This window comes from Leucoraja erinacea, chromosome 7 (genome assembly GCF_028641065.1).
Source record: "Leucoraja erinacea ecotype New England chromosome 7, Leri_hhj_1, whole genome shotgun sequence".
Classification (NCBI taxonomy): Eukaryota; Metazoa; Chordata; class Chondrichthyes; order Rajiformes; family Rajidae; genus Leucoraja; species Leucoraja erinaceus.
This window is the reverse complement of record NC_073383.1, coordinates 47,613,858-47,640,725: the sequence shown is the minus strand read 5'-3', so window position 1 is coordinate 47,640,725 and position 26,868 is coordinate 47,613,858. Positions and strand designations below refer to the sequence as shown.

Sequence of the window (26,868 nt, the reverse complement as noted above, 5' to 3'; positions counted from 1 at the left end):
TGGAGTTTAGAAGAATGAGGGGGGACCTCATTGAAACATACAGAAGGCTTGGATAGGGTGGAAGTGGAGAGAATGTTCCCATTAGTGGGAGAGTCTAGAACTAGAGGTCAGAATTAAAGGATGTTCTTTTAGGAAAGAGATGAGAAATTTATTTAGTCAGAGTGTGGTGAATCTGTTGAATTCTTTGCCACAGAAGGCTGTGGCGGCCCAGTCAGTAGATATTTTTGAGGCAGAGATAGATAGGTTCTTGATTAGTGCAGGTGTCAGGTAATGGGGAGAAGGCAGGAGAATGGGGTTAGTAGGGAGAGATAGATCAGTCATGATTGAATGGCGGAGTAGACTTAATGGGCTGAATGGCCTAATTCCACTCTTATTCTTTATGACCTTAAGAATGTGTATGAGCATTTAATTGTAACTTTGAAATTCTAGAAGTTCTACATTAAATAACTGATTTTAACTACTTTTTGTACTTTCATTTGTAGTTGATATAAGCACAGCACTGCCTCAAGTCCACACTAGTACACCAATGGATCTTCGGCTTGATCATCAGTTTTCAGTGTCACCAGCCGATCCTAGTGTGCGAGAGCAGCAATTACAACAGGAACTGATTGCTCTGAAGCAAAAACAACAGATTCAACGGCAGCTTCTTATCGCAGAATTTCAGCGGCAGCATGAGCAGCTCTCACGACAACATGAAGCCCAACTACAAGAGCACATAAAGGTGACCCAAGATATTTTAAACAATGACCAATTCAAGCTGACCAATTCTTCCTTTTTATTATTCTAGCATATCCATTATGAACAGAATTTAAAACTATGTTTAGTTTGATCTTTCAGTTTAGTTTCAGATGCTATGATATATTAAGTTCAAATGTATCTGCATTCCTGCATTTATTTTGGTAATTTTTTATCTTTCTGCATTAATGTAGGAAGTCTTGTGTGTGTGTATATATATATATATATAGAACAAGACCTCATATTATGCTTGCATAGCTTTTAACACTCCTCCCCTCTCCCGGTCCGTCTGTTTCACACCCCCGCCCCATCCGACCCAAAACATCACCTAACCATTTTCTTTAGAGATGTTGTCTGACTCACTTAGTTACTCCAGCATTTTGTAATTATCTTTGGGATAAACCAACATTGGCAGTTCCTTTTTATTACAAATTTCTTCAATGCCTGACCTCTTCACATGTAGCCCTGAGTAACTTTTCCCATACACTTCAAAAGTATATTTCGAAACCTATCTATATGCCTGGTTATAATCTATCTATATCTATCTATCTATCTATCTATCTATCTATCTATCTATCTATATATATATAAAACTCAAATCAGTCCGCCTGCAGTACGGATCCCTTCCTGCCTTTCGATTCGTTGACGGCTGCTCCTTCCTCAGCTTCCAACACACTTCGAAACAATGTTGCAAGACAGGAACACTGAACTTTTCACTGCTGCAGCAGGCAGGGATTTTTTTTAAAGAGGCAGGGCAGTGCTGGAATCTTACTTTTGAGAACGGCTTCAGTTCCATTGGAGGAGACGGGTGCATGGTGGAATATTGGGTTGGGGGATCACACCATTGGGGGAGCAGACCCAACGGGTCTGCACTTGGTCTAGTATATCTATAAAACTCTGGGGCCATCCGACCGACTGCCGACCGGCACCCTTCCTGCCTTTCGATTCGTGCCCGATACTCGCAGATGTCCAATCGGAATGGCCGATGCTCGCAGATGTGGCCGATGCTCGCAGATGTCCAATCGGAATGGATTCATTTGCATGTACGGCTGCCGGCTGCATTTCTTCCTTTGATTCATTGCCACGCCCAATCCAGACGCTCAATCTCCGAGATATTTTCCATTTCGGTAGATATTTCCCTTTTCTTTCTAAGTATCCGCTCCTCATTTCATTTTGTCGTATTGAAGTACACGTTTTTAATCAAATCCTTCTCCCCCCCCCCACCCACCCCCAAGTATTTCAAAAATAAACAGGCTTCTCCATTTAAAAGTGTCAGCTTCCAACACACTTCGAAACAAAGTTGCAAGACAGGAACACTGAACTTTTCACTGCTGCAGCAGGCAGGGTAGGTGCCATTGGATTTTTTTTTTTAAAGAGGCAGGGCAGTGCTGGAATCTTACTTTTGAGAACGGCTTCAGTTCCATTGGAGGAGACGGGTGCATGGTGGAATATTGGGTTGGGGGATCACACCATTGGGGGAGCAGACCCAACGGGTCTGCACTTGGTCTAGTATACAATTAAAAGTCTCATCTTGCATGTGTGTTGTATCTTCCTCAAATCATTACGCGCTACAGCTTAAATTTTTACATATTCTAACTAACATTTTTCCCGAACACGCCCTACTCAGCTTCACTTAACATTTCATCCTATATTTCTCACGATTAAGTTATTCACGATTAAAGTTTAAAAAAAGCCAAAAAACGCTTCTCACAGAGAGCCATTTTTCAGCAGCTTCCAGTGATGATATCACAATGTCACTCACAGTGCACCAATCACAATGGGCTCTCAAGCTGCCGAGTACCACAATGACATCACAATGGGACGTTGCCAATGGTAACTGCAGCTTCTCATAGAGAACCTTTTTCCAGCAGCTTTCAGTGATGTCACAATGCCACTCACAGTGCACCAATCACAATGGGCTCTCAAGTTGCCGAGTGCGACAATGGCATCACAATGGGACATTGCCAACGGTAACTGCAACAGAAAGAGAGGTTGCCAAAGGCAGGCCCAATCAGGGGGGGCAACGAGTGTCATTTGGCATGGGCCTCATGCCTGTCTGTCTTGCTATTGAGGGAGTGCAGCGTAGCTTTACAAGGTTAATTCCCGGGATGGCAGGACTGTCATATGCTGAGAGAATGGAGCATCTATCTCATTGAAACATATAAGATTATTAAGGGCTGAGACACGCCAGAGGCAGGAAACTTGTTCCCGATGTTGGGGGAGTCCAGAACCAGGGGCCACAGTTTAAGAATAAGGAGTAAGCCATTTAGAACGGAGACGAGGAAACACTTTTTCTCACAGAGAGTGGTGAGTCTGTGGAATTCTCTGCCTCAGAGGGAGGCAGGTTCTCTGGATGCTTTCAAGAGAGAGCTAGATAGGGCTCTTAAAAATAGCGCAGTCAGGGGATATGGGGAGAAGGCAGGAACGGGGTACTGATTGGGGATGATCAGCCATTATCACATTGAAGGCTCGAAGGGCCAAATGGCTGACCCCTGCACCTATTGTCTATATTCTCTATTGTCAAAGGGATCTTGATTTGGGGGCCTCTAGAATTGAGGGGCCTCTGCTTGATCTTGATTTGGGGGCCTCTAAAATTGAAATTGGCCTAGGCCTCAGTTCATCTATGAGAGGGCCTGGCCAAAGCTGCCATCGAGGGAGAGAGAGTGAGAGCGAGAGAGAGAGATGGAGATCTCCCTGACGGTTTGCTCCAGGGCCTGACCAAGATGTCCATTTGCGGGTCCAGGCAGCGGGTGGTCACACCAGAGTCGACTGCCTGCCCCTCTTCCGGGCCTACGTCCGTGTTCGTGTGTCCCTGGAGAGGGAACACGCAGTGTCCGCGGGGGGAGGAGAATGCTGCATGCTGCCAGAGAGGGAGAGAGTGCCCGCAACCCCCCCCCCCCCCCCCCCACACACCCCCACACACACACACACACACACACACACACACACACACACACACACACACACACACACACACACACACACACACACATCGAGTGTCCGCCTCCCCCCCGCATTATGGCAATCACTTATTAAGAACAAGAGCACATGGATTTCATTGACTTTTCCCGTAGCATGGTGTGCCACTGAACCCAGCACCAGAACACAAGTCAACTCTAGCTGCAGTGTGTACAACCTACAAAATACAAACCTACATTGGCAATCCCCATCCCCGTAGACCTAAAACTGTACCTTTTGAGAAGATTATAACATGAAAATAATGGGCACAATAGTAGTGCAAGTTTCTTCCCAAATTGTGCGTCAACCAAACTTCAACATAACATTGTTTCAATCATAATCAAAACATCTCATTCATAGAATTGCACAGCAAATACTATCTGGAAGAACCCTCAATAAAGATATTCACTTAGAAGACGCATCACTGCTTACACGGGGCAATTAGTATTTGCCAATGAATATTGTCTTTCTAACATTGCTCACATTCTGATAAAGTAAATATAATCCATTTAAAATTATATAGGATGTGACTTTAGATTAGCCTCAGAGCTGATTGTGAATGGCTGCAATAGACCTGAATCAGCTGAGCAAATGTGTTAGCAATAGTAAATAAGTGCAGGAGTAGGCCATTTGGCCCTTCGAGTCAGCACCACCATTCAATATGATCATGGCTGATCATCCAAAATCAGTGCCCCATAGAATGGCAGAGTGACTGCATGTTAGAACAAGCAGATTTTATTTCCTTCGTTATTAATTGTAACAGTGCTCCAATATAATTTTTACAGTTTCTTTTAATTATATAATTAAGTGAAGAATTGGAAAATTCTTGTTTCTGTAGACAATTATTATTCTCACGATTGACATACCCAGCTAAACTAACAGGGATCAGGGGATTCAGATTTACATATTATAAAATAATTCCTGAAACAGGTCACCTATCTCAGTGTCCTACTGGAGAGTTCAAGCTGTGTTATTTTTAATAACAATTAATTTGATGAGGGAAGGGTCAATTAAGGTATCATTGATATTTGGGCATCAGTTGCTTACCCTCTCGTTTTTTCCTTTAATTTTAAGCATCAACAGGACTTGCTTGCATTGAAACACCAACAGGAAATTTTGGAACAACAGCGTAAATTGGAGCAGCATCGCCAAGAACAGGAAATAGAAAAAAAACACAGAGAACAAAAACTTCTTCTGTTGAAGAACAAGGAAAAAGGAAAAGAAAGTAAGAAATTCTATTGTTAAAGACTTGCTCTGCACATTGAGTTTGCTTTTGCAATGGACATTTCATCAGAATAGGCACTTCACAGATGTAATAAAGGTAGGAGCACAAAGTGATAGTGGAGAATAGATTCCCCCTGTGCGTGAAATTAAAATGGGCATTACAATTTAGTGACAGTGTCCTAAACAGGTAAAATAAATTAGAATAACCAAAAAACTGATTCATGATATTGCAATTGGGTTGAAGTTTACTTTTATTACAATGATCAATTTCAGCAGACTCCAGGATTGAGGTTTTTCACAAGATTTGTCATTAAGTAAATGTTTTGACCTCCGACTGCCCCCCATCCAACCAAATTGGCCATTACATTAATGAGATGTGTTACTTGGCTATTAAATATGTAAGAACAATGATACGTAAAGTCATATTGCAAGTAGCATACTTGTTTTACAAATATCAGAAGCATATTATGTAATACTGCAGACTATTTCAAGCATTTTTACTGGAATTCATACAGAGTTCGTAGGTTGTCAACTATAAATATAATTCCATACTGCATACAAATTCTCCTGGGTCCGTCATTAAAATAAGTGAGTGAATTATTTGCCATAACAGCATTTTGAGTAAGACTGAGTTTCTTTCTCTAAAATAACCATATAACCACTCAAAACATTCAATTCATATATCACAGGTGATACAATGCAATTTAACTTGTAAAGAACCTAAATGTACAAGGCCTCATTGTAGCAGTGCGAGAAGGTCAAGGTGGGAATCAAATGGGATTTGGAATCCTAGATTATATAATCCATTTCAGAATTTTAATATTGCAGTTTCTAATTGATGTGAGTGTTTTATTGTAAAATTGCGGGTAATTTCTGTTCAATTATGGTTAAAGATTACGGTTGCTGTAGGGATTTAAACAGTTTAAGTGCCAAGAAAAGATTATTTGGTACAAGTAGATTGTCATCCATAATTTTAAAATACTCTGTAAATGAGCACAGTTATTAATCAATGCAGAATTAAAAAGCATATTTTAAAAAATTAGATACATATTTTTAATGTTTCCATGTGATTGTGGTGACCCAGGAAGTCGGGACAGAAATACTTCATAATGTTTGGGACAAAGACCCATCATTTATTTATTTGCCTCTACTCCACAATTTGATATTTGTAATAGAAAAAATTGCATGTGGTTAAAGTGCACATTGTCAGATTTTATTCAAGGGTATTTTTATACATTTTAGTTTCACCATGTAGAAATTACATGGCCACCACAACAGCTGTGTTTATACACAGTCCCCCCATTTCAGGGCACCATAATGTTTGGGACACATGGTTTCACAGGTGTTTGTAATTGGTCAGGTATGTTTAATTGCCTCCTTAATGCAGATATAAGAGAGCTCTCAGCACCCAGTCTTTCCTCCAATCTTTCCATCACCTTTATAAACTTTTGTTGCTGTTTATCGACATGAGGACCAAAGTTGTGCCAATGAAAGTCAAAGAAGCCATTATGAGACTGAGAAACCAGAATAAAACTATTTGAGACATCAACCAAACCTTAGGCTTACCAAAATCAACTGCTTGGAACATCATTAAGAAGAAAGAGAGCACTGGTGAGGTTACTGATAGCAAAGGGACTGGCAGGCCAAGGAAAACCTCCACAGCTGATGACAGTAGAATTATTTTTATTATAAAGAAAAATCCCCAAACACCTGTCCGACAGATCAGAAACACGCTTCAGGAGTCGGGTATGGATTTGTCAATGACCACTGTCCAAAGAAGACTTCATGAAATACAGAGGCTACAATGCAAGATGCAAGCCACTAGTTAGCTGTAAAAATAGGATGGCCAGGGTACAGTTTGCCAAGAAGTACGTAAAAGAGCAACCACAGTTCTGGAAAAAGGTCTTGTGGACAGATGATTAAATTATATCAGAGTGATGGCAAGACCAAAGTATGGAGGAGAGATGGAACTGCCCAAGATCCAAAGCATACCACATCATCTGTGAAACATGGGGGCTGCTGAAGGTACTGGCTCGCTTATCTTCATTGATGATACTACTGCTAATGGTCGTAGCATAATGAATTCTGAAGTGTATAGACAGATCCTATCTGCTCAAGTTTAAACAAATGCCTCAAAACTCATTGGCCAACGGTTCATTCTATAGCAAGACAATGGTCCCAAACATACTGCTAAAGCAACAAAGGAGTTTTTCAGCTAAAAACATTTCAATTCTTGAGTGGCCAAGTCGCCCAATCTGAACCCAATTGAGCATGCCTTTTATATGCTGAAGAGAAAACTGAAGGGGACTACCCCCCAAAACAAGCATAAGCTAAAGATGGCTGCAATACAGGCGTGGCAGAACATCACCGGAGAAGACACCCAGCAACTGGTGATGTCCATGAATCGCAGACATCCAGCAGTCATTGCATGCAAAGGATACGCAACAAAATACTAAATATGACTACTTTCATTTACATGACATTGCTGTGGCCCAAACATTATGATGCCCTGAAATGGGGGGACTGTGTATAAACACTGCTGTAATTGCCACATAGTGAAACCAAAATGCATAAAAAAGGGCCTTTATTAAAATCTGACAATGTGCACTTTAACCACGTGATTTTTTTTAAATAGACAATAGATTATAGATAATAGGTGCAGGAGTAGGCCATTCGGCCCTTCGAGCCAGCACCGCCATTCAATTTGATCATGGTGGATTATCCACAATCAGTACCCCGTTCCTGCCTTCTCCCCATATTACCTGACTCTGCTATCTTTAAGAACTCTATCTAACTCTCTCTTGAAAGCATCCAGAGAACCAGCCTCCACTGCCTTCTGAGGCAGAGAATTCCACAGATTCACAACTCCCTGTGTTAAAAGGTTTTTCCTCATCTCCCTTCTAAATGGCCTACCCCTTATTCTTAAACTGTGGCCCCTGGTTCTGGACTCCCCCAACATCGGGAACATATTTCCTGCCTCTAGCATGTCAAAATCCCTAATAATCTTATATGTTTCAATAAGATGCCCTCTCATCCTAAATTCTAGCGTATACAAGCCCAGCCGCTCTATTCTATCAACACATGACAGTCCCGCCATCCCTGGAATTAACCTGGTGAATCTATACTGCACTCCCTCAATAGTAAGAAGTTCCTTCCTCAAATTTGGAGACCAAAATTGCACACAATTCTCCAGGTCTCACTAGGGCCTGTACAACTGCAGAAGGACCCCTTTGCTCCTATACTCAACTCCTCTTATGAAGGCCAACATGCCATTCTCTTTCTTCACTGCCCGCTGTACCTGCATTCTTACTTTCCGTGGATTGTCACCTTGTCGTGGTGGTGAAGCTTGTGTGGCCTTGAGATCCTGAGAGCGATGCTGTCTGGAGCTATGCTCCTGGTAAGGCCACCCATGGTGGTAAGGTCGAGGGGGAGGTCTCTGACAAAGAGCAATCCAACCAAGACCCCAACGATGGAACAGGTGGACGATGATGGCAAACATTAGTGGAGCGTCATAACCGCTGGGAAAGCGGATGAAGGCTGCAGCAGAAAAGGGTCTCCGGCTGTCTTGGACTCCATGCCACTGGATCCTGACCCAGATCTGTCAAGAATCGTGTGGTGGCTGTCTATGCACTAGTCTCCGCACGTTAAACAAAGTCACGGACAGGCATCCTCCATATAGGGAATACACCTAACACCCTGGATTAAGTCCAATGGCGATCAGCAAGTGGCGACGGGGGCAGGATTGAGAGATCTGGAAACCCCTAGTCATGAGCTGGCACATCGGTGGGTGCTAGATTCAGTCGCTGGACTCTTGGAACAAGGCAGAAGTGCCCTTTGGTAGCTGCACCAATGACTCAGCAGTCCTCTTTAGGATCCACTCTGCTCACCCCACTTGGGGAAAGGGCTAGAAAATGTGCCCTAAAAACAGCCTGCCTCAAACTTAATTACCGACTGGATTACCGCGTCCAGAGGTATTACCACACACGGTCAGAAACACAGACATATGAATATGAACTTTGGAGCATGGAATGTGCGCACATTGACGGATAGTGCAACCAGTAACAGACCAGAGGGGAGAACCGCGATCATCGCAAGAGAACTGAGAAGACGCAGAATTGACATAGCTGCACTTTCTGAAACCCGACGGGCAGACGAAGGACAACTGAAGGAGGAGAAACGTGGCTACACTTTCTTCTGGAATGGAAAAGCTGCCGATGAGCTCAGGATCCATGGTGTTCAAGAAGGAACTGCAGATGCTGGAAGATCGAAGGTACACAAAATTGCTGGAGAAACTCAGCGGGTGCAGCAGCATCTATGGAGCGAAGGAAATAGGCGACGTTTCGGGCCGAAACCCTTCTTCAGTCTGAATTTCTTCTCCAGCAATTTTGTGTACCTCAGGATCCATGGTGTTGGGTTTGCCATCAGGAACCATCTCGTCAGCCACTTCTCTGAACGTCCTGTGGGAATCAGTGAGCATCTCATGACCATCCGTCTAGTGCTTGCCAACAACCAGATGGCAACAGTTGTGAGTGAGTATGCCCCTACTGTCGACTCTGAAGAGGAAGTAAAAGTGACCTACTATGCCTGCTTGGACGAGGCACTGTCTAAAATCCCCAGGGAGGATAAGATTATTCTCCTCGGAGACTTCAATGCCAAAATGTTAACAGGGACCAACACCTCTGGAAGGTTACCATAGCAGGGCTCGAAATTAGCGGTTGCCAATGGCAACCAACAGCCCCACCGGGCAACCTAAAAGCCATGCCATTTTGACCAGCTTGGCAATCGTTTAATTCTGAGCTGGCCCCCTCTCTATCTTTCTCTCTCTCTCTCTGACACTTTCGCCCGCTATCCGTGTCCATGTCTCGAGCCTCCGCCCACTCCTCGTCCGCCGGCATGGCCGGCCGCCTTACACATGCGCACAACCACGGCCAGCACCAATGATCCTATAGCGAGGATCTTTGGCCTGCACATCGCGGCCGTGGTTGTACGCATGTGCCGCCCTGCACATGCACACTGCCACTGCAACTGGTCGGCGTCGGTCACCTTCTCCCTCTCTTTGCATGGTGGGAGATCTTGCTGCCATTGCTGTCCACTTGCCGCAACAGTTGAAAACCAACGCAGAATCACTTGCTGGAGCTGGAGTAACTGCCTGGAGTAACTCTTGCTTCTTGGTTTCCTGGTCCTCCAAAAAATGGAATCTAAACAGAATTTAAACACCACCACCAAACTCTGAAAAATAACAGCCTATTGCATTTTATCTGTTTATTTATTATGCATATATATATCTAGACCAAGTGCAGACCCGTTGGGTCTGCTCTCCCAATGGTGTGATCCCCCAACCCAATATTCCACCATGCACCCGTCTCCTCCAACGGAACTGAACCCGTTCCCAAATGTAAGATTCCAGCACTCCCCTGCCTCCCTCAGCAGTGGATTTAAAAAAAATTCCAATTTCACCTCCCCTGCCTGCTGCAGCAGTTCCAATTGCAATACCAATTGGCCCTCCCCCTCCTGTTGAAGCACTTGCTGTGATATCCCATTGAGGTGAAACGTTCAGAGTGTTCCTGTCTTGCAACTTTGTTTTGAAGTGTGTTGGAAGCTGATAGGAAGGAGCAGCGAATCAAAAGGCAGAAAGGCAGCCGGACGCCAGGCGGCAGGCGGCAGCCACACAGTTTTAATATTATACTAGACCAAGGGCAGACCCGGTTCATTTTTGAAATACTTGGGGGGGGGGGGGGGGGGGGGGGGGGAGAAGGATTTGATTAAAAACGTGAACTTCAACACGATGAAATGTAATGAGGAGCGGATACTTAGAAAGAAGAGCGAAATCTCTACCGAAATGGAAAAGATCTCAGAGATTGAGCGTCTGGATTGGGCGTGGCAATGAATCAAAGGAAGAAATGCAGCCGGCAGCCGTACATTCAAATGGATCCATTCCGATTGGACATCTGCGAGCATCGGCCATTCCGATTGGACATCTGCGAGTATCGGGCACGAATCAAAAGGCAGAAAGGGATCCGGACGGCAGCCACTAGACCAAGGGCAGACCCGTTGGGTCTGCTCCCCCAGCACAGCCGTTCCCTACCCTACCCTACCCTGACGTGGTCCTCCAACTCAAGCGGCTCAGGAATGAGCAGTGCAGCTCGTTTTAAATGGCGTCTTTGAGGCGAGATGCGGGCGCCAGCAGCCGCTATGGTCTCTGGCCAGCAGGAGGCGACAAAATGAGCGAGTTGGGAGGGGTGGGGGGGGAGAAGGATTTAATGAAAAATGTGGACATAAACATAACGATATCTAATGAGGAGTGGATAGTTGGAATGAAATATCTACCCAAATGGGTGCTTCTATGGGTGAGAAGCCAGTTTATTTTTGTAATATTAGGGGGTGGGGGGGGGGGAGAAGGATTTGATTAAAAACGTGTACTCAAACACGACAAAATGTAATGAGGAGCAGATACTTAGAAAGAAAAGTGAAATCTCTACCGAAATGGAAAAGATCTCGGCGATTGTGTGTCTGGATTCGGCATGGAAGGAATCAAAGGAAGAAATGCAGCCGGCAGCTGTACATGTAAATGGATCCATTCCGATTGGACATCTGCGAGCATCGGCCATTCCGATTGGACATCTGCGAGCATTGGGCATTGTGACATCACACGATGGAACGAATCAAAAGGCAGAAAGGCAGCCGGTCGGATGGCACGAGAGTTTTATATAATAACTAGACCAAGTGCAGACCCGTTGGGTCTGCTCCCCCAATGGCGTGATCCCCCAACCCAATATTCCACCATGCACCCGTCTCCTCCAATGGAACTGAAGCCGTTCTCAAAAGTAAGATTCCAGCACTGCCCTGCCTCCCTCAGCAGTGGATTAAAAAAAAAAATCCAATGGCACCTACCCTGCCTGCTGCAGCAGTGAAAAGTTCAGAGTGTTCCTGTCTTGCAACTTTGTTTCAAAGAGTGTTGGAAGCTGACATGTAAATGGAGAGGCCAGTTCATTTTTGAAATACTTGGGGGTGGGTGAGAAGGATTTGATTAAAAACGTGAACTTCAACACGACGAAATGTAATGAGGAGCGGATACTTAGAAAGAAAATCTCTACCGAAATGGAAAAGATCTCGGAGATTGAGCGTCTGGATTGGGCGTGGCAATGAATCAAAGGAAGACATGCAGCCGCGAGCCGTACATGCAAATGGATCCATTCCAATTGGACATCTGCGAGCATCGGCCATTCCGATTGGACATCTGCGCGTATCGGGCACGAATCAAAAGGCAGAAAGGGATCCGGATGGCAGCTGGACGGATAGGCCCAGAGTTTTATAGATATATAGATAAATATAATATAATATATAATAGATAAAATAGATAGATAGATATGGTCTATGGACACAGTGAGCTTTTATCTCCTGTTCTGTATTATGTTTACATATTCTGTTGTGCTGCAGCAAGCAAGAATTTCATTGTCCTATCTGGGACACATGACAATAAAACTCTCTTGACTCTTGACTTGGACTTAAACAAAAAAGGGTTATTGGGGGGGAAAAAAGCTTCCTTAAATTTAATTGCTTCTGGTTGGGTACCTATGGTAGGGTGAAAACTATTCCATGCTTTAATTGTGCGGCGGAACTCCATGGAGCAGCCAGCATCTCTGGATAGAAGAAATTGGGTGACGTTTCGGGTAGAGGCCCTTCTTTAGATTTCCTCTGGTTTTAGTGTTTTAGTTTAATTTAAACATACGGAGTGGAAACAGGCCCACCGAGTCCACACTGACCACTGATCACCCGTACACTAGTTCTATCCCACACATTAGTGACGTAAGTCAAGAGTGTTTTATTCTCTCATACCCCAATGAAATCCTTACTTGCAGCAGCACAACAGAATATGTGAACATAGTACTCTGTAAACAATGTTATAAACGAGAAAACAAAACTGTGTATATTGGTTCAGGTCGGTTATTGCGAACCGAGTGGAGGTATTGGGCAAAGCGATCGCCAAGCCTATGCTGGGTCTCACCGATGTAGAGCAGCTGACACCTAGAGCAGCGGATGCAATAGATGAGGTTGGAGGAGGTGCACGTGAACTTCTGCCGCACCTGGAAAGACGGCTTGGGTTCTTGAATAGAGTGAAGGGGGGAGGTAAAGCGACAAGTGTAGCACTTCCTGCGGTTGCAAGGGAAAGTGCCAGGAGAGGGGGTGGTTTGGGTGGGAAGGGACGAAATGACCAGGGAGTTACAGTAGGAGCGGTCTATGCGGAAAGCAGACGGGGGAGGAGATGGGAAGATGTGGCCAGTGTTGGGTTCACGTTGGTAGACAAAGCTGGAGAAAATTAGCGGGTGAGGCAGCATCTATCGAGCGAAGGAATAGGCAATGTTTCGGGTCGTTCTTCAGACTGATGTTGGGGGGGGGGGGGGGGGGGGGGGGGTTGGTAAAAAAAAAGAAAGGAACAGCTGTAGACAGTAGGCTGTGGAAGAGCTGGGAATGGGAGGGGAAGGAGGGAGAAAGCAATGACTACCTGAAATTGGAGAAGCCAATGTTCATACCGCTGGGGTGTAAACTACCCAAGCAAAATATGAGCTGCTGTTTCTACAATTTGCGGTGGGCCTCACTCTGGCCATGGAGGAGGCGCAGGACAGAAAGGTCGGATTCAGAATGGGAGGGGGAGTTGAAGTGCTGAGCCACTGGGAGATCAGGTTGGTTATTGTGAACTGAGTGTAGGTGTTGTGCGAAGCGATCGCCAAGCCTGTGCTTGGTCTCACTGAGGTTGATCATACGCTGAATAATCCAACCAGAATTTTGTTTGGAAGTGGAAAGAAATAATAGAAATTGCATTCATTGCAACGTGTAAAAGGAGATGAGATACTGTATTGTCATTTTGCTACATGTCATTGTGGTATATATCATGTCTTGATTGGTGAATATGTGACTTTATTTGAAGCAGAAATAATATGTGAATGCTTCATTGACGATAATTCTGACATTCGTCCGAGCACATTATCGCATGTGTCATGCAAGCCGTCTTAAATGACCACCTAAACTGTCATTTGGCAACCTAAAAAGCTGACTAGGTTGCCCGGCTGGCAACAGAGGAAAAAAAGTTAAAGGAGAGCCCTGCATAGGAAAGGAAGGCATCGGGAACATCAACTCCAATGGAGCTCTGCTTCTCAGCAAATGTGTTCAGCACAACCTCATCATCACTAACACCCTCTTTCGCCAGAAAAACAAACTAAGGGTATCTTGGAGACACCCACGCTCCAAACAGTGGCATCTCATTGACTATGTCATTGTACGAGCCGTGACGTGAACATCACAAGGGCCATGATCGATGCAGATGACTGCTGGACAGATCATCACCTTATCTGCTCCATGATGTCCATCAAACTCAAGAGGAAGAGGAGGATTCAAACGAAGCAGATCCGGCCAATGCTGAACCTTGAAAGCCTGGAAGAAATTGCCACCCAGCAGCGACCCTGCCACCCAACAGGCTTCTCTTGGGGAAAGCCTCCAACAGGAATATCCTGATGATATTGAAGAGCACTGGAGCCGGCTCAAATCCATCGTCCTTGATATCTGTAAAAACATCCTTGGGTGCAAGTCCAGAAAACACCAGAACTGGTTTGACGAGAATGACACAGAGATAGAACAGCTCATCTCCAAGAAAAGGAAAGCCTTTTGTGCCTGACAAAATGATGTAACCTCAAGGCTAAAAGAGCAGCTCACTCCAGAGCCAAGGCAGACGTCCAGAGCCGGGTGAGGGAGCTTATGAAATCTTGGTGGATAGATAAGGCTCTGGAAATCCAGAGACTGGCAGACTCGGGTGACACCAAAGGCTTCTTCAGTGCTACTAAGGCCTTCTATGGTCCACACTACCGCGGCTTAACCCTCCTGCGCTCAAAAGACGGACAAGAACTGCTGAAGGACAATGAGTCCATTAACGTCGGATGGAAAGAGCACTTCCAGGAACTCCTCAACCGTGACAGCACAACTGAACCAGACATTACCCACCGCATCCCCCAGAGTCACATCAGAGAAGACAAGGAAGAACCTCCCACTATGACAGAGGTTCGAGATGCCATCACGACCCTTAAGAACAACAAGGCCGCTGGTCCAGATGGTATCCCAGCTGAGAACTTAAAGGAAGGTGGACAGGAGCTCCTGTACCACATCCACGCCCTACTCCTTAAGGTCTGGGGAAAAAGAAGATCTTTTCTCAGAACTCAGGGATGCTCTAATAGTGACCATTTTTAAGAAGGGGGATAAGGCTGAATGTGGAAACTACAGGGGCACCTCGCTCCTGTCCACAACAGGCAAAGTCCTTGCTCGTGTCCTCGCAAACCGTCTTCTACCACTGTCTGCGGAGGTACTCCCAGATTCACAGTGTGGCTTCCGCCCATCCAGAGGTACAGCAGACATGATATTCACAGTAAGCCAACTCCAGGAAAAATACCCTGAACAAAGGCAGCCTTTATACATGGCCTTCATAGACCTGACAAAGGCTTTTGACTCCATAGACCGCCAGGCTCTTTTGGAGCATACTATCAAGGTACGGTTGTCACGACAAGTACATCAGTATATTGAGGCTTCTACATGATGGCATGTCGGTCACAGTGCTCAGCAACTGCGGCTCTGAGTCCGAGCCCTTCACTGTGGAAACGGGGGTCAAACAGGGATGAATCATCGCACCCATCCTGTTTGTCGTCTTCATTGCTGCCAAACTTCGCCTCATTAAGCCTGGAGAGCCCTGGAACAATACCATCAAAGATCCTTACGAAGACAAACGCACCAACATCCGCGGTTTGGAGGAAGCCAACATGACCAGCATCACCACCACAATAATGCAGCACCAACTTCGATGAACTGGCCATGTCATCCGCATGTATAACACACGTCTCCCAAACAAATCCTGTACTCTCAATTGAAGGAAGGTCGGCGAGCCCCCGGCGGGCCAAAGAAACGCTTCAAGAACAGTCTGAAGAAATTCCACATCACATCAAGCAACTGGGAGCACATTGCACTGGACAGGTGCTCCTGGAGGAAATCCATGCAGGAAGGAGCTACACTTCACGAGACAAAGGGATAGCGCCGTAAGGAGAGGGAGAGAAGGGGGCTTGACGACTACCAACCACCAGTAGTCTCCACTGCCCACGTTGCACCAAGGTGTGTGTATCGCGGATCGGCCTCTAGAGACCTGCAGACCCACAAGTAGACGTAACTATGGAGAGGATGTCATACTCGTTTCGAATGGTCGCCGATGATGATTCAGTGACTGATGAACAACGACTTCCCTCATGGCTCCATAGTCCCCTTTGTTCAACTGTAATACTGACACCGATTCACCCTTCTCCCTCTCAATTTGTAGATTAAAACTTATCATATTATGGTCACTACCTCCTAATGGCTCCTTTACCTCAAGTTCCCTTATCAAATCTGGTTCATTACACAACGCTAAATACAGAATTGCGTTCTCCCTGGTAGGCTCCAGTACAAGCTGCTCTAAGAATCAATCACAGATGCACTCCACAAAGTCCCTTTCTTGGGGTCCAGTACCAACCTGATTTTCCCAGTCTACCTGCATGTTGAAATATCCCATTGCAACTGTAGCATTACCTTTATGACATGCCAATTTTAACTCTTGATTCAACTTGCACCCTATATCCAGGCTACTGTTTGGGGGCCTGTAGATAACTCCCATTAGGGTATGTTTACCCTTACAATTCCTCAGTTCTATCCATACTAACTCTACCAGTAGTCTCCTGATTCTATGTCACCACTCGCAAGGGACTGAATTTAGTTTCTCACCAACAGAGCTACCCCACCCCATCTGCCCACCTGTCTGTCTTTTCGATAGGATATATACCCTTGAATATTCAGTTCCCAGCATCAATATTCAGTCCTCTTGCAGTCATATCTCTGTAATTCCCACAACATCATACTTGCCAATTTCTAACTGAGCCTCAAGCTCATCCACTTTTTTTTCTTATACTTCGCGCATTCATATACAACATTTTGAATTTGGTATTCACCTCCCCTCTCACACCAGTCACTATTGACCCTGACCTTACTCTCTTATCCCTTCTTGAACTCTCCTTCCCATTAATTCGGGAGTCTTTTGTAACTTTTCCTGTACTCACTTCCCCTTTAACTCCATCTTTATACTCCCAATTTGTCAATCCCTCCCCCCCCCCCACTATTTAGTTTAAACCCACACGTGTAGCACTAGCAAAACCTGCCTGCCAGAACGTTGGTCCCCCTCCCGTTAAGGTGTAACCCGTCCCTTTTGTACAGGTCACCCCTACCCCAGAAGAGATCCCAGTGGTCTATAAAACTAAATCCTTGGAATCATGCCTAATCTGACCAGCCAGATAATGTCTTCCTGCTCTTCATTTCACAATTCTCACATTCTTATTGCTACGTTCTTTTGACACTCTAACTCTTACCTTCTAACAACTACTGTTCACTAATGGACCAGTTCGCCTTGTTTGCAGCTTATTCCAATGGTCTTTACGGCTTAACCGTATCAGAAACATACCCCTTACTCACCCACCCTTCTTGCAACTTAGCAAACTCCGACTTGAAACATTGACTGTTATTTCTCACCGCATGGATGTGGCTTGGCATTCAATAATTCCAGCATTTTCTTTCTGGTTTGGTTTTTCTGGCAGTTTTTTTTTTTTGATATTTTTCCCCTCATACTCCTTTGATATGGTAAAGAAACACCCTGTTTCTTCACTTAAACCTAGAGCAGACATCCCCCATTGATGGAACCAAAATTGCTATAAACTGGACCTTAAATCTGTTTTCCAAGCCTTGTAAATAATAGTAGCCATAATGGGGTATTTTTCAGAAATGTTACCGCATGCAATAATTTACTCAGAAAAACACCGTGCTTTTCTACAACATGTTTTTTTAAGGTTGCCATCCTGCTGATGCTGGGGCTGTACTATGATAACTGCTTGGCTTAAGATCAATTAAAATCTGTATTCTTGAATTATATGAAAGGTCATGAGATGTATCCAAGTTGTCTGGTGATATAATGTTAGGTGGGAAAGTGGGTTGTGAGAATTAATTATTCAAGATGTTGAAAATCACAAATTGAACAAATGATTTCTTGATCTTTATTACAAGAATATTGGATCATCAGAGTAAACATCATTGAATGGAATTTTGTTTTTGATTGGGGATTTAACAAAATGACCATTAGGAACTGATTACTCTAACTGTCGAGTCTAGAACTAGGGTGGATTATTTTAGGATTAGGCGTCATAGATTGTTCAGTGTTATTTTTTTTCATACTATGGGTACTTCATGTAAGTAATGCTTTCAAACTTTTCAGTCCCTTCCCTTCAATCGGCAACGCAACTGAGCTTGCAAATGTGCTAAGACGTAAAAATGCTCAGAAATCCAGAATGGAAACACTCAATAGTTTCTCTCAATAAGCTAATTCCCTTTTAGCAAAGTAATTTGAACAACATGATTCCCTATATTTAAATATAGTAAATGAGTGTTGCCATTTTTGTGTTGTAATGCAGAAGTTGGTCACGGGGATTGAACTCTTTCAGTGTAGTCTAAACTTAGAATAAACATTGTGAATCGGAAGTAGTTGAGACACTTGAAACTAACTTATTACATCATTGCCATCAAAAAGCAGCCTTTTTTTCCACAGATGAGAAAAGATACTGAGTATATCCCACAAAATTATCACAAACCCTTCACAAAACAAACCAATTGTGTTATGCTAAAAGTTGGGAGGGATCTGCTTTCCTGAGTAGTATAAATGGAGTACATGTACAAATGTACTGAATGCATAACAACAAACTTGCTTTAATTTTTCTCAAAATTACTTCTAAAAGTAATTGTGTACTGTTATACAGAATTAGGTACAAATTGCTTGCTTGCAACAATTAAATAAGTATTTCAAATTTCCAGCAGTTTATAGCTGTTCTAGGTCATATCAATTGCTCCTATTTTAATAAAGCTGAAGCAGCAAAAAGAGGTTGCATGTCAGCGGAGTTGTCAGAAAGCTTGTGGTTATTAGCAGCATGTTTGCAATTGTACATTTGTGTTGTTGCGCTGAAAGCAACAATAAAATGAGACCATCGTGGATTCAAAAGCAGAGAAACCACACTTTCTGAAATCTTTTAACAGACACGTTACCAATTATTGGAACCTTTAAGAAACCCATTATATGAGGAGGTTGCTTCTTGAGCAAAAATGCAGTCTTTCAAATTGTAGACTGTAGAAACCATGATACTAAGTACAGTTACTAAGTAAAGTAGGTGAAGGCCTTTTAAAAATCTAAACTAAAAAATCTGATATAAAGCATCTCTTTTTAGCATTTCTTTGGGATGTGATAAAACCTTTCTCAATTAGCGTTGCCCACTGTGGACCTGCACATGACAAAACGTTCTCCACCCTATCCTTGTACATCTGCTCAAAGCTGAAATCCTGCAACCCTAAAGTCATTCAAATACCTTTTGTTGCACGCTATGCAAGTGTTTGTCATCCATCCTTTTGTGATCCATGTGGCTTTGTGCAGGTGATGTTATGTCTTACAGAATTGATTGAGTTTTTAGAGGAAATGATGATGATGAAGATGATTCATGAGGGTAGGGCAGTGAATGTTGTCTCCATCGACTTTAGACAATTGACAAGGTAGTCCATTCATGGTAGGTAGTCCATTCCAGAAGGTTAAGCACATGGGTTACACGGCGATTTAATAGATTGAATTCAAAATTGGCTTGACCGTAGAAGATGGAACATACGGGTGGAGGTGTGACTGACTGGAGAACTGTGACCTGTGCAGAGATGAGTGCAGGGACCTCTGTTTTGTAATGTAATGTATATAAATTATTCAGACTAAAATGGAGGTGTGCTGATTAGCATGTTTATGAATTGTGTATAGTGAGGGAGTGTGGCAAGGATACAGCAGGATAAATCTTGTGGAAATGAGAGTTGTGAAAATGACCGATACAGTTTAATCTCGATAAGTGTGTGGTGTTCGGAAGTCAAATGTACGAGAAATGTTTACGGTATATGGCAGGATCCTTAGGAACATTGATGTACAGAGGGATCTTGGGAGTGCGAGTCTACAGCACCCAGAAATTAAACATGCATGTTGATAGGATGCATAAGGCATGCTTGCCTTCATTAACCGGGGCATTGTGTATAAAAGTTGGAAAGTCACGTTGCAACTGTACAAATTTTGTTCATATTTGGAGCATAAGTTTTAGATAACTCTGTTTCTGTGTATGTTTCCTAGGTGCAGTAGCAAGCACAGAAGTGAAATTAAGACTTCAGGAGTTTGTCCTCAATAAAAAGAAAGCTGCAGCGCATAGGGCAATAAACCATTCCATTCCAAATGACCCAAGATATTGGTACGGGTAAGTATGGCTGCTTTGTTGTGATAAGACAAATACTGACGTTCCTCGACTAACTGAACACCTGTCCAAGACAAGCTACTAAGAAATCCACACTTTCCGCTTTCCATCGGCAGAATGCACTTTTTTTTCCTCTGTAATGACGCATCCAACATACCAGACCCAGAGTGCTCCAACAGCACAATGTTTCGCTGAAGAACTAAATCTGTTTTGATCCAGCTTGCTCCATCAGCATGTTACAGTTTTAGTTTAGTGAGTCTTCAGAAATACATCTCATTTTCTTGACTGATGAGCCAGGAGGACTGGCCAGCAATTATTAACTGTGTCCAGAAATACTGCAGATCTACTATCCCAATGTTTAAGAAACATTTAAGCAGGTACATGGATGGGACAGGTTTAGAGGGATATGGGCCAAAAGCAGGCAGGTGGGACAAGTGTAGATGGGACATGGCCAGTATGGTGGGCAAGTTGGGCTGAAGGACCTGTTTCCACGCGGTAAGACTCTATGACTCTACTTGGCACAGATGATTAACTTCCAGTAATGGATGTTTCATCTAGCACCTGCCTTGCTTTTCCACTCCTACTCCAGCCTCCCCCCCCCCCCCCCCCCCCCCCCCCCACCAGAAAAGATGATAGTATTTGAATTGCTGTGACTCTTTGCTAGGTGGCCAGTAATGTTAGGGGTAGAAATTACATGGAAGATGGATAACTTATTAAATATGTAAGTTTATTTCCACATGTTCCTGACTATTGAAATAAATGCCCAGTATCCCAAGGAACAGTTGGGATTATTAGCCTGAGGCAAGAAATATCAGCAACATTTGCTTGCCAACTAGTAAACGGCAAACAATGGCTTGGTTTTATGTAATGTTTTTAATGTAGGATGTGTCCAAGGGTACAATAGTGTGATTTAACAAAATCAAGGAAATTATGGGTATTTTCCAAACTAATCTCTGAGTAAAAGGTTTTGGGGCTCATGTTCTAAAATCCAATTTTCCTGACCATGGATAAAATAATTCAGCTGAAATAACTCATTCATGTTGGCATTCTAGACACATTATTCAGCTTTATATATCACTATATACACTGCTAGCTGTGTTATGCAGGTGCTAGTGATAGATTTGTGCAGGTACAAATCCCCAGTATGCCGCATCCTCTCTCCTCAGTGTATTATTGATGCAGTTTCTGAATCAATTAGTTTATGGTGTGTCTTGGTACTCTCACAATTTTTTACTTACGATTTAATTGCCAAAAGACCCACTCTTGGATTTTATTCCCCACTGCACCCTTAACCTGGCTGCTGATGTTACATCTGATTTGAAACATCCAAAGTGCCTGTAAATTAATGCTTGCGGTAACATGGATGAAGTTGTAGTGTCTCAGAGACTAGGTCTGCAATTTTATATTAGTACTTCAACATAATAACTTGTCACAGGTTTAACTATCAACAATTGTACATTTTTTAACGATTTTTTATTTAGTCATTGTGCTGATTTTTTTTTAGGTGGTGCAGTTCCCAGCCATTCACTGATCTCCATTTCTAGACCAACCATTTAGCCACATAGCTATTGAGCATGGATTATAAAATAAATATACCTTTCTAATTAATTAAGTTTATGAAGATTGGCATGTTAATAGCATTTTTTCACTGTATTTTCTATCCCTTAATGGCCCAAGTAAGCTGCATGCACCGCTGAGTTCCTCCAGCACTTTGTGTTATTACCATGAGAGAGTTTCTTCATCTGCATCTAGGAGATTTAAAAAAGAATGACCATTATTAAGAAGTGAATAATACAAATCCATTTTGCAATCTTGATCCTTGTAACCTTTAACAAACAGAATTCTGCAGTAACATAATGATTTAAAAGTCAAGAAACTTAATTTATTGCCCTGAGACTATAATATAGCTTTCTGAAAAAGCTTTTCTCGTGTCAGTGTGAAACATTTTCTCATGAAGAGGAGAATCTTGCTGATTCATCTCAAATCAAAATCACCAGCTCTCACTTACTGAAACTTCAACTCTGCACGAGCAGCGTGAAACAGTCTGAGACTTCCTGTGTTTGTTCCACGCCTGTCCTTTCGCTTAGCCACTGAACACATAGTTAGAATCAGGAAACCCTGTCTTCAGTGGGGATTCCAGATCTGTGGCATAATGGCAATGGATTTTTTTTAAAACAATTTTACTTCCATTTTTTGAATTATTTCTTGGGCGGGGGGATTAGGATGCTTAATTAAATTTGTTTATATTTTAATCATGTACTTCTGTTTTAATAGCTTTTAATTCTCACTATCAGAAACACATATAAACCACTATGTTCCATCCACTGCTTTCTCTCAAAGCATTTTAAGCACATTTCAGGGGCAGGACCTCAGCAGTTCACCCCTAGACTTAATAGCTGGTGAGCCTTGCCCATCCAGTGCAGAGGGGCAGCAAGATTCTTGTTGACTAATTTCCCTTTTGGTTTGCCCAAAAATATCTTACAATTTTCTTGCTACAAGATTGCACCTTACTTAGAGCAACTCTCATTTTCCTTTGAAACCGATAAGACCATGGGAAACCATTCAACCTGCCCCTTCCCCCATTGCAGAAACAATGCCACCTCAATAGACAAGCTGCAGCATGCAGATTATGTTTCCACATATTCAGAGTCATATTATTGACTCATGCTTTATTAACTCGCTGGAATGAAAGGTGGGTCTTGCTCTTGTCATCCAAAAACAAATGTGCCTCCATTATACAACACTGCTGAAAGACTCTGGTAATATGGACAAATTCCCATATCCTGAGAGCCACTTGCTGACAAAAGTAGAGGCAGACATTGTCCATCACCTACTTAGAGCGGGCAGAACCTTTGGTCATCTAGTCCACTTTGAATGGATGAATGAATAAGTTTATGTTTATTGGCCAAGTATTCACATACAAGGAGTTTGCCTTGGTGCTCTGCCCGCAAGTGACAACATGACATACAGGGACAGTTAGGAATGACACTAAAACATTAAACATTAATAATAAAACATTATTGATTAAACATGTGAATTAAATAAAATACCAGAGCAAAACAAGGCTATAGATGTTTGGTTAAAAAGGAACTGCAGATGCAGGAAAATCGAAGGTTGACAAAAGTGCTGGAGAAACTCAGCAGGTGCAGCAGCATCAATGGAGCGAAGGAAATAGGCAACGTATCGGGCCGAAACCCTTCTTCCAAATTCTTCCAGTGAACTACATGCAGATATTTACATACAAATGATCTGGCTCGGAGTGGAATCACAACTTAGGGTATAATTAGTTGAGCAATATTCAAGCATAAAAAAAAAGAAATCACTTAATTCAAATTTTTGTCCTATTTGCTTGTTGGATGGGTTTCGGCCTGAAACGTTGCCTATTTCCTTTGCTCCATAGATGCTGCTGTACCCACTGAGTTTCTCCAGCACTTTTGTCTACCTATAGATTGTTGGTTATTGAGTAGAGCTACTACTCATGCGGAAAAAGCTGTTTTTATGCTGGCTGTGGCAGCTTTGACAGTCCAGAGTTGCCTTCCAGAGGGAAGTGATTCAAAGAGTTTGTGGCCAGGGTAAGAAGGGTCAGAGATGATCTTTTAGCCACTCGCTTCCTGGCCCTTGCAGTGTACAGTTTGTCAATGTAGGGAAGGTTGCAGCCTTCTCAGCTGATCGGACTTTGGAGTTTGAAAGGATGAAGCAGAGTACTTGGTGAAGAGGGACTGCTCTCAAATGGTCTATGCATTTTGCAGATGGTTCAGAAGCTGGCTATTCTCAAGGGTCAGTGGTCAACAGTTTGTAAGGGTGGGGATAAAGTGAGCCATTTCAAAGTACAGTCAAGCACTTGCTTAAATGCCCCGCAGTGCTTACTTAACCATAGATGATTCTGCCTTGTACAGAAGGAATCGTAAGCAATAATTTTGGACCTTTATGGTGATTCATTTAAGTTTAGTTATCCATCTCTGAAGAATTTGTTTTTTATTTATTATTAGTTCTGTATAATCCAGTACAGAGCATAATTGAAAATCTTGATATGCTCAACACTTAGCAACTACCATTTATCCCACAAGCAAATGGGACAAAAATTTGAATTAAATGATTTTCTTTTTTTTCCTGCTTGAATATTGCTCAACTAATTATATCCTAAGTTGTGATTCCACTCCGAGCTAGATCATTTGTATGTAAATATCTGCAAATAGTTCACTGGAGCATAACTACTGAGCCCGAGCCTGTCCCCAGCCAAAGCTGTGGATATGACCTCCTAACCATGCTCTCTGGCTGGTACTCTGGAGCTGAAACAGCATGATCTTCCTTTCAATTGTTAGATTTCAAATACTAAGAGATTAGTGCAGGAAAGTAATGCAATAAGATCACCTATGATCTTATTAATAATAATAAAGCATTCTATTTATGGGCGCCTTTCAGAGCACTCAAGGACACCTTACAGATTAAAACAAGCAAATTACAAATCTATATATATAATGAAACAAAAACAACATATAGAGAGAGCAGCGGCAGCTATTTGCTCCAGCGTTCCCTCTCACTTCACTATTGAGCAACTACGAGTGGCCAAATGGTTTAGGTTTAGATTCATTATTGTCGGGTGTATACAGAGATACAGTAAAAGCTTTGTATTGCATGCTATGAAATCAGATCAGATCATTTCATAAATAAATGCAATCGTTGGACTCAATTAAATACAATCAAGTCAAACAAGCACAATAGGTAGAGCAGAGGGGAAGATATAGAGTTCAGTATAAAGTTATTGGCTTTGTAGCACACCAGTTCCAGAGACAAAGTCCAGTATCCGCAATGGGTTAGAGGTGAATCGGACAGTACTAGGAAGGACCATTCAGAAGCCTGATAACGGAGGGGAAGAAGATATTCTTGAGACTGGTGGTGCGCGCTATTTAGCTTCTGTATCTTCTGCCCAATTGGAGCAGGGAGAAGAAGGAATGACTGGGGTGGGACAAGTCTTTGATTGTGCTGGCTGCTTTTCTGAGGCAGTATAGAGTGGAGATGGAATCAATTGTTAGGAGTCTGGTCTGTGTGATGGACTAGGCTACAGCTACAACTCAAACCTATTTGTTGTTCCCAAACCAAGCTTGGGGCGGCAGAGTTGCTATGGGTGCTTGTCTGTATGGAATTTGTACATTCTCTCTGTGACCTGCATGGATTTTATTTGAGATGTCTGTGTTACTCTAACATTCCAAAGACATACAGTTTGTCGGTTAATAACCCTAATGTATGTAGGATAGCATTAGTGTATGGACCTGTTTCTGCGCTGTATCTCTAAACTAAGCAAGTTGTGATGCAACCCGACATTATGATTTCTATGGTAGATCTGTAAAAGTTTGTAAGAGTCATTGGAGGCATGTTAAATTTCCTAAGGAAATTGGTGTGTTCTCCTTTTATCTCCTATGTTCTGCGTTTATTATTTCCTTATTCTGGATAGGAATCAGAAGATGTAACAATGTCTTGGAATTCACTTCCTAAAAGAGGTTTGATAATAAACTTAAACATAACTTTCAAAAGGGAATTGGATATCTCAAAAAAGAAACTCAGGGCCATGAGAAAAGAGTGGGGTGAGTGGAGGTGGGATAGCTTTGATATTGACATGGTCAATGAAGCATTCTATTTGAATGATCACTTACAATCAAGATTCAAAACTTTATTGACATTGTGCAGTGTACAAGTATAGAGACAACGAAATGCAGTTAGCATCTCACCCAGAAGCGCGAACACTGAATAATGGAACAGTAAAATATATATATGTATATACAGTAGCAGTAGTGCAATTTTCAAGGGGCGGGGGGAGATCAGTCACTGGGGGAATCAATTAATACAGTAATCCCTGGGGATTGAACAATGATAAATCTTCCCTGGTGCCCCCTACTAAAGCTGTTATGCATGCAAGAGAAGGGTTTCGGCCCGAAACGTCACCTATTTCCTTCGCTCCATAAATGCTGCTGCACCCGCTGAGTTTCTCCAGCATTTTTGTGTACCTTCGATTTTCCAGCATCTGCAGTTCCTTCTTGAACACATGCATGCAAGAGAGTTGGGATCAGTGACATTTTCTGTATTTGTTACATTTATGATAATTGTAATTTTTGTACAGTTGTTAAATGCATTAGATCCATTCTGGTATATTTGATGTTTATGAAATGTTTTTAATTGACATTCCAAATGGTATTTTTTCCATTAATCTAAATTCATATGTGATTCACCAACTGTCCCATTTCATTTTACCTGAATTTTAATCTGATTCTTTCCCATGGTTTATTTCATTGCAGTAAAACCCAACATGGTTCACTAGACCAGAGTTCTCCACCTCAAAGCAGCATGTCTGCCTCATACAATCAAACAGTCCTGGGGATGTATGATCCCAAAGACGACTTCCCACTCAGAAAAAACAGGTAATGTTACATTGAAATGCAAAATTTTATAAAGCGTCAAATTTACACATTTTTCTTACTTTGTTTGGAAGCAGACCTTTCTTCCTGCACTATTTTTGTTTGTATTAAGATATTTTAGTTATAACTAGAAACAGCAGATCCGGTGGAACCTGACTGGAGTACAAAAATAACAC

At 42.8% G+C, this 26,868-nt stretch overlaps 1 protein-coding gene across 8 annotated transcripts in view; it reads left to right on the top strand.

Moving 5' to 3' along the window:
• The window catches only part of hdac4 (histone deacetylase 4), a 356,629-nt gene that overhangs the window by 169,335 nt on the left and 160,426 nt on the right, over positions 1 to 26,868 (top strand). For 7 of the 8 annotated variants that reach the window (XM_055638510.1, XM_055638509.1, XM_055638513.1 and 4 more), the window contains 4 exons: positions 483 to 721; positions 4,768 to 4,918; positions 20,165 to 20,285; positions 26,573 to 26,691. In XM_055638510.1, the coding sequence (XP_055494485.1) occupies positions 483 to 721; positions 4,768 to 4,918; positions 20,165 to 20,285; positions 26,573 to 26,691 (630 nt within the window). The remainder of the gene's footprint in view (positions 1 to 482; positions 722 to 4,767; positions 4,919 to 20,164; positions 20,286 to 26,572; positions 26,692 to 26,868) is intronic. The other variant, XM_055638508.1, reaches the window with a different exon arrangement.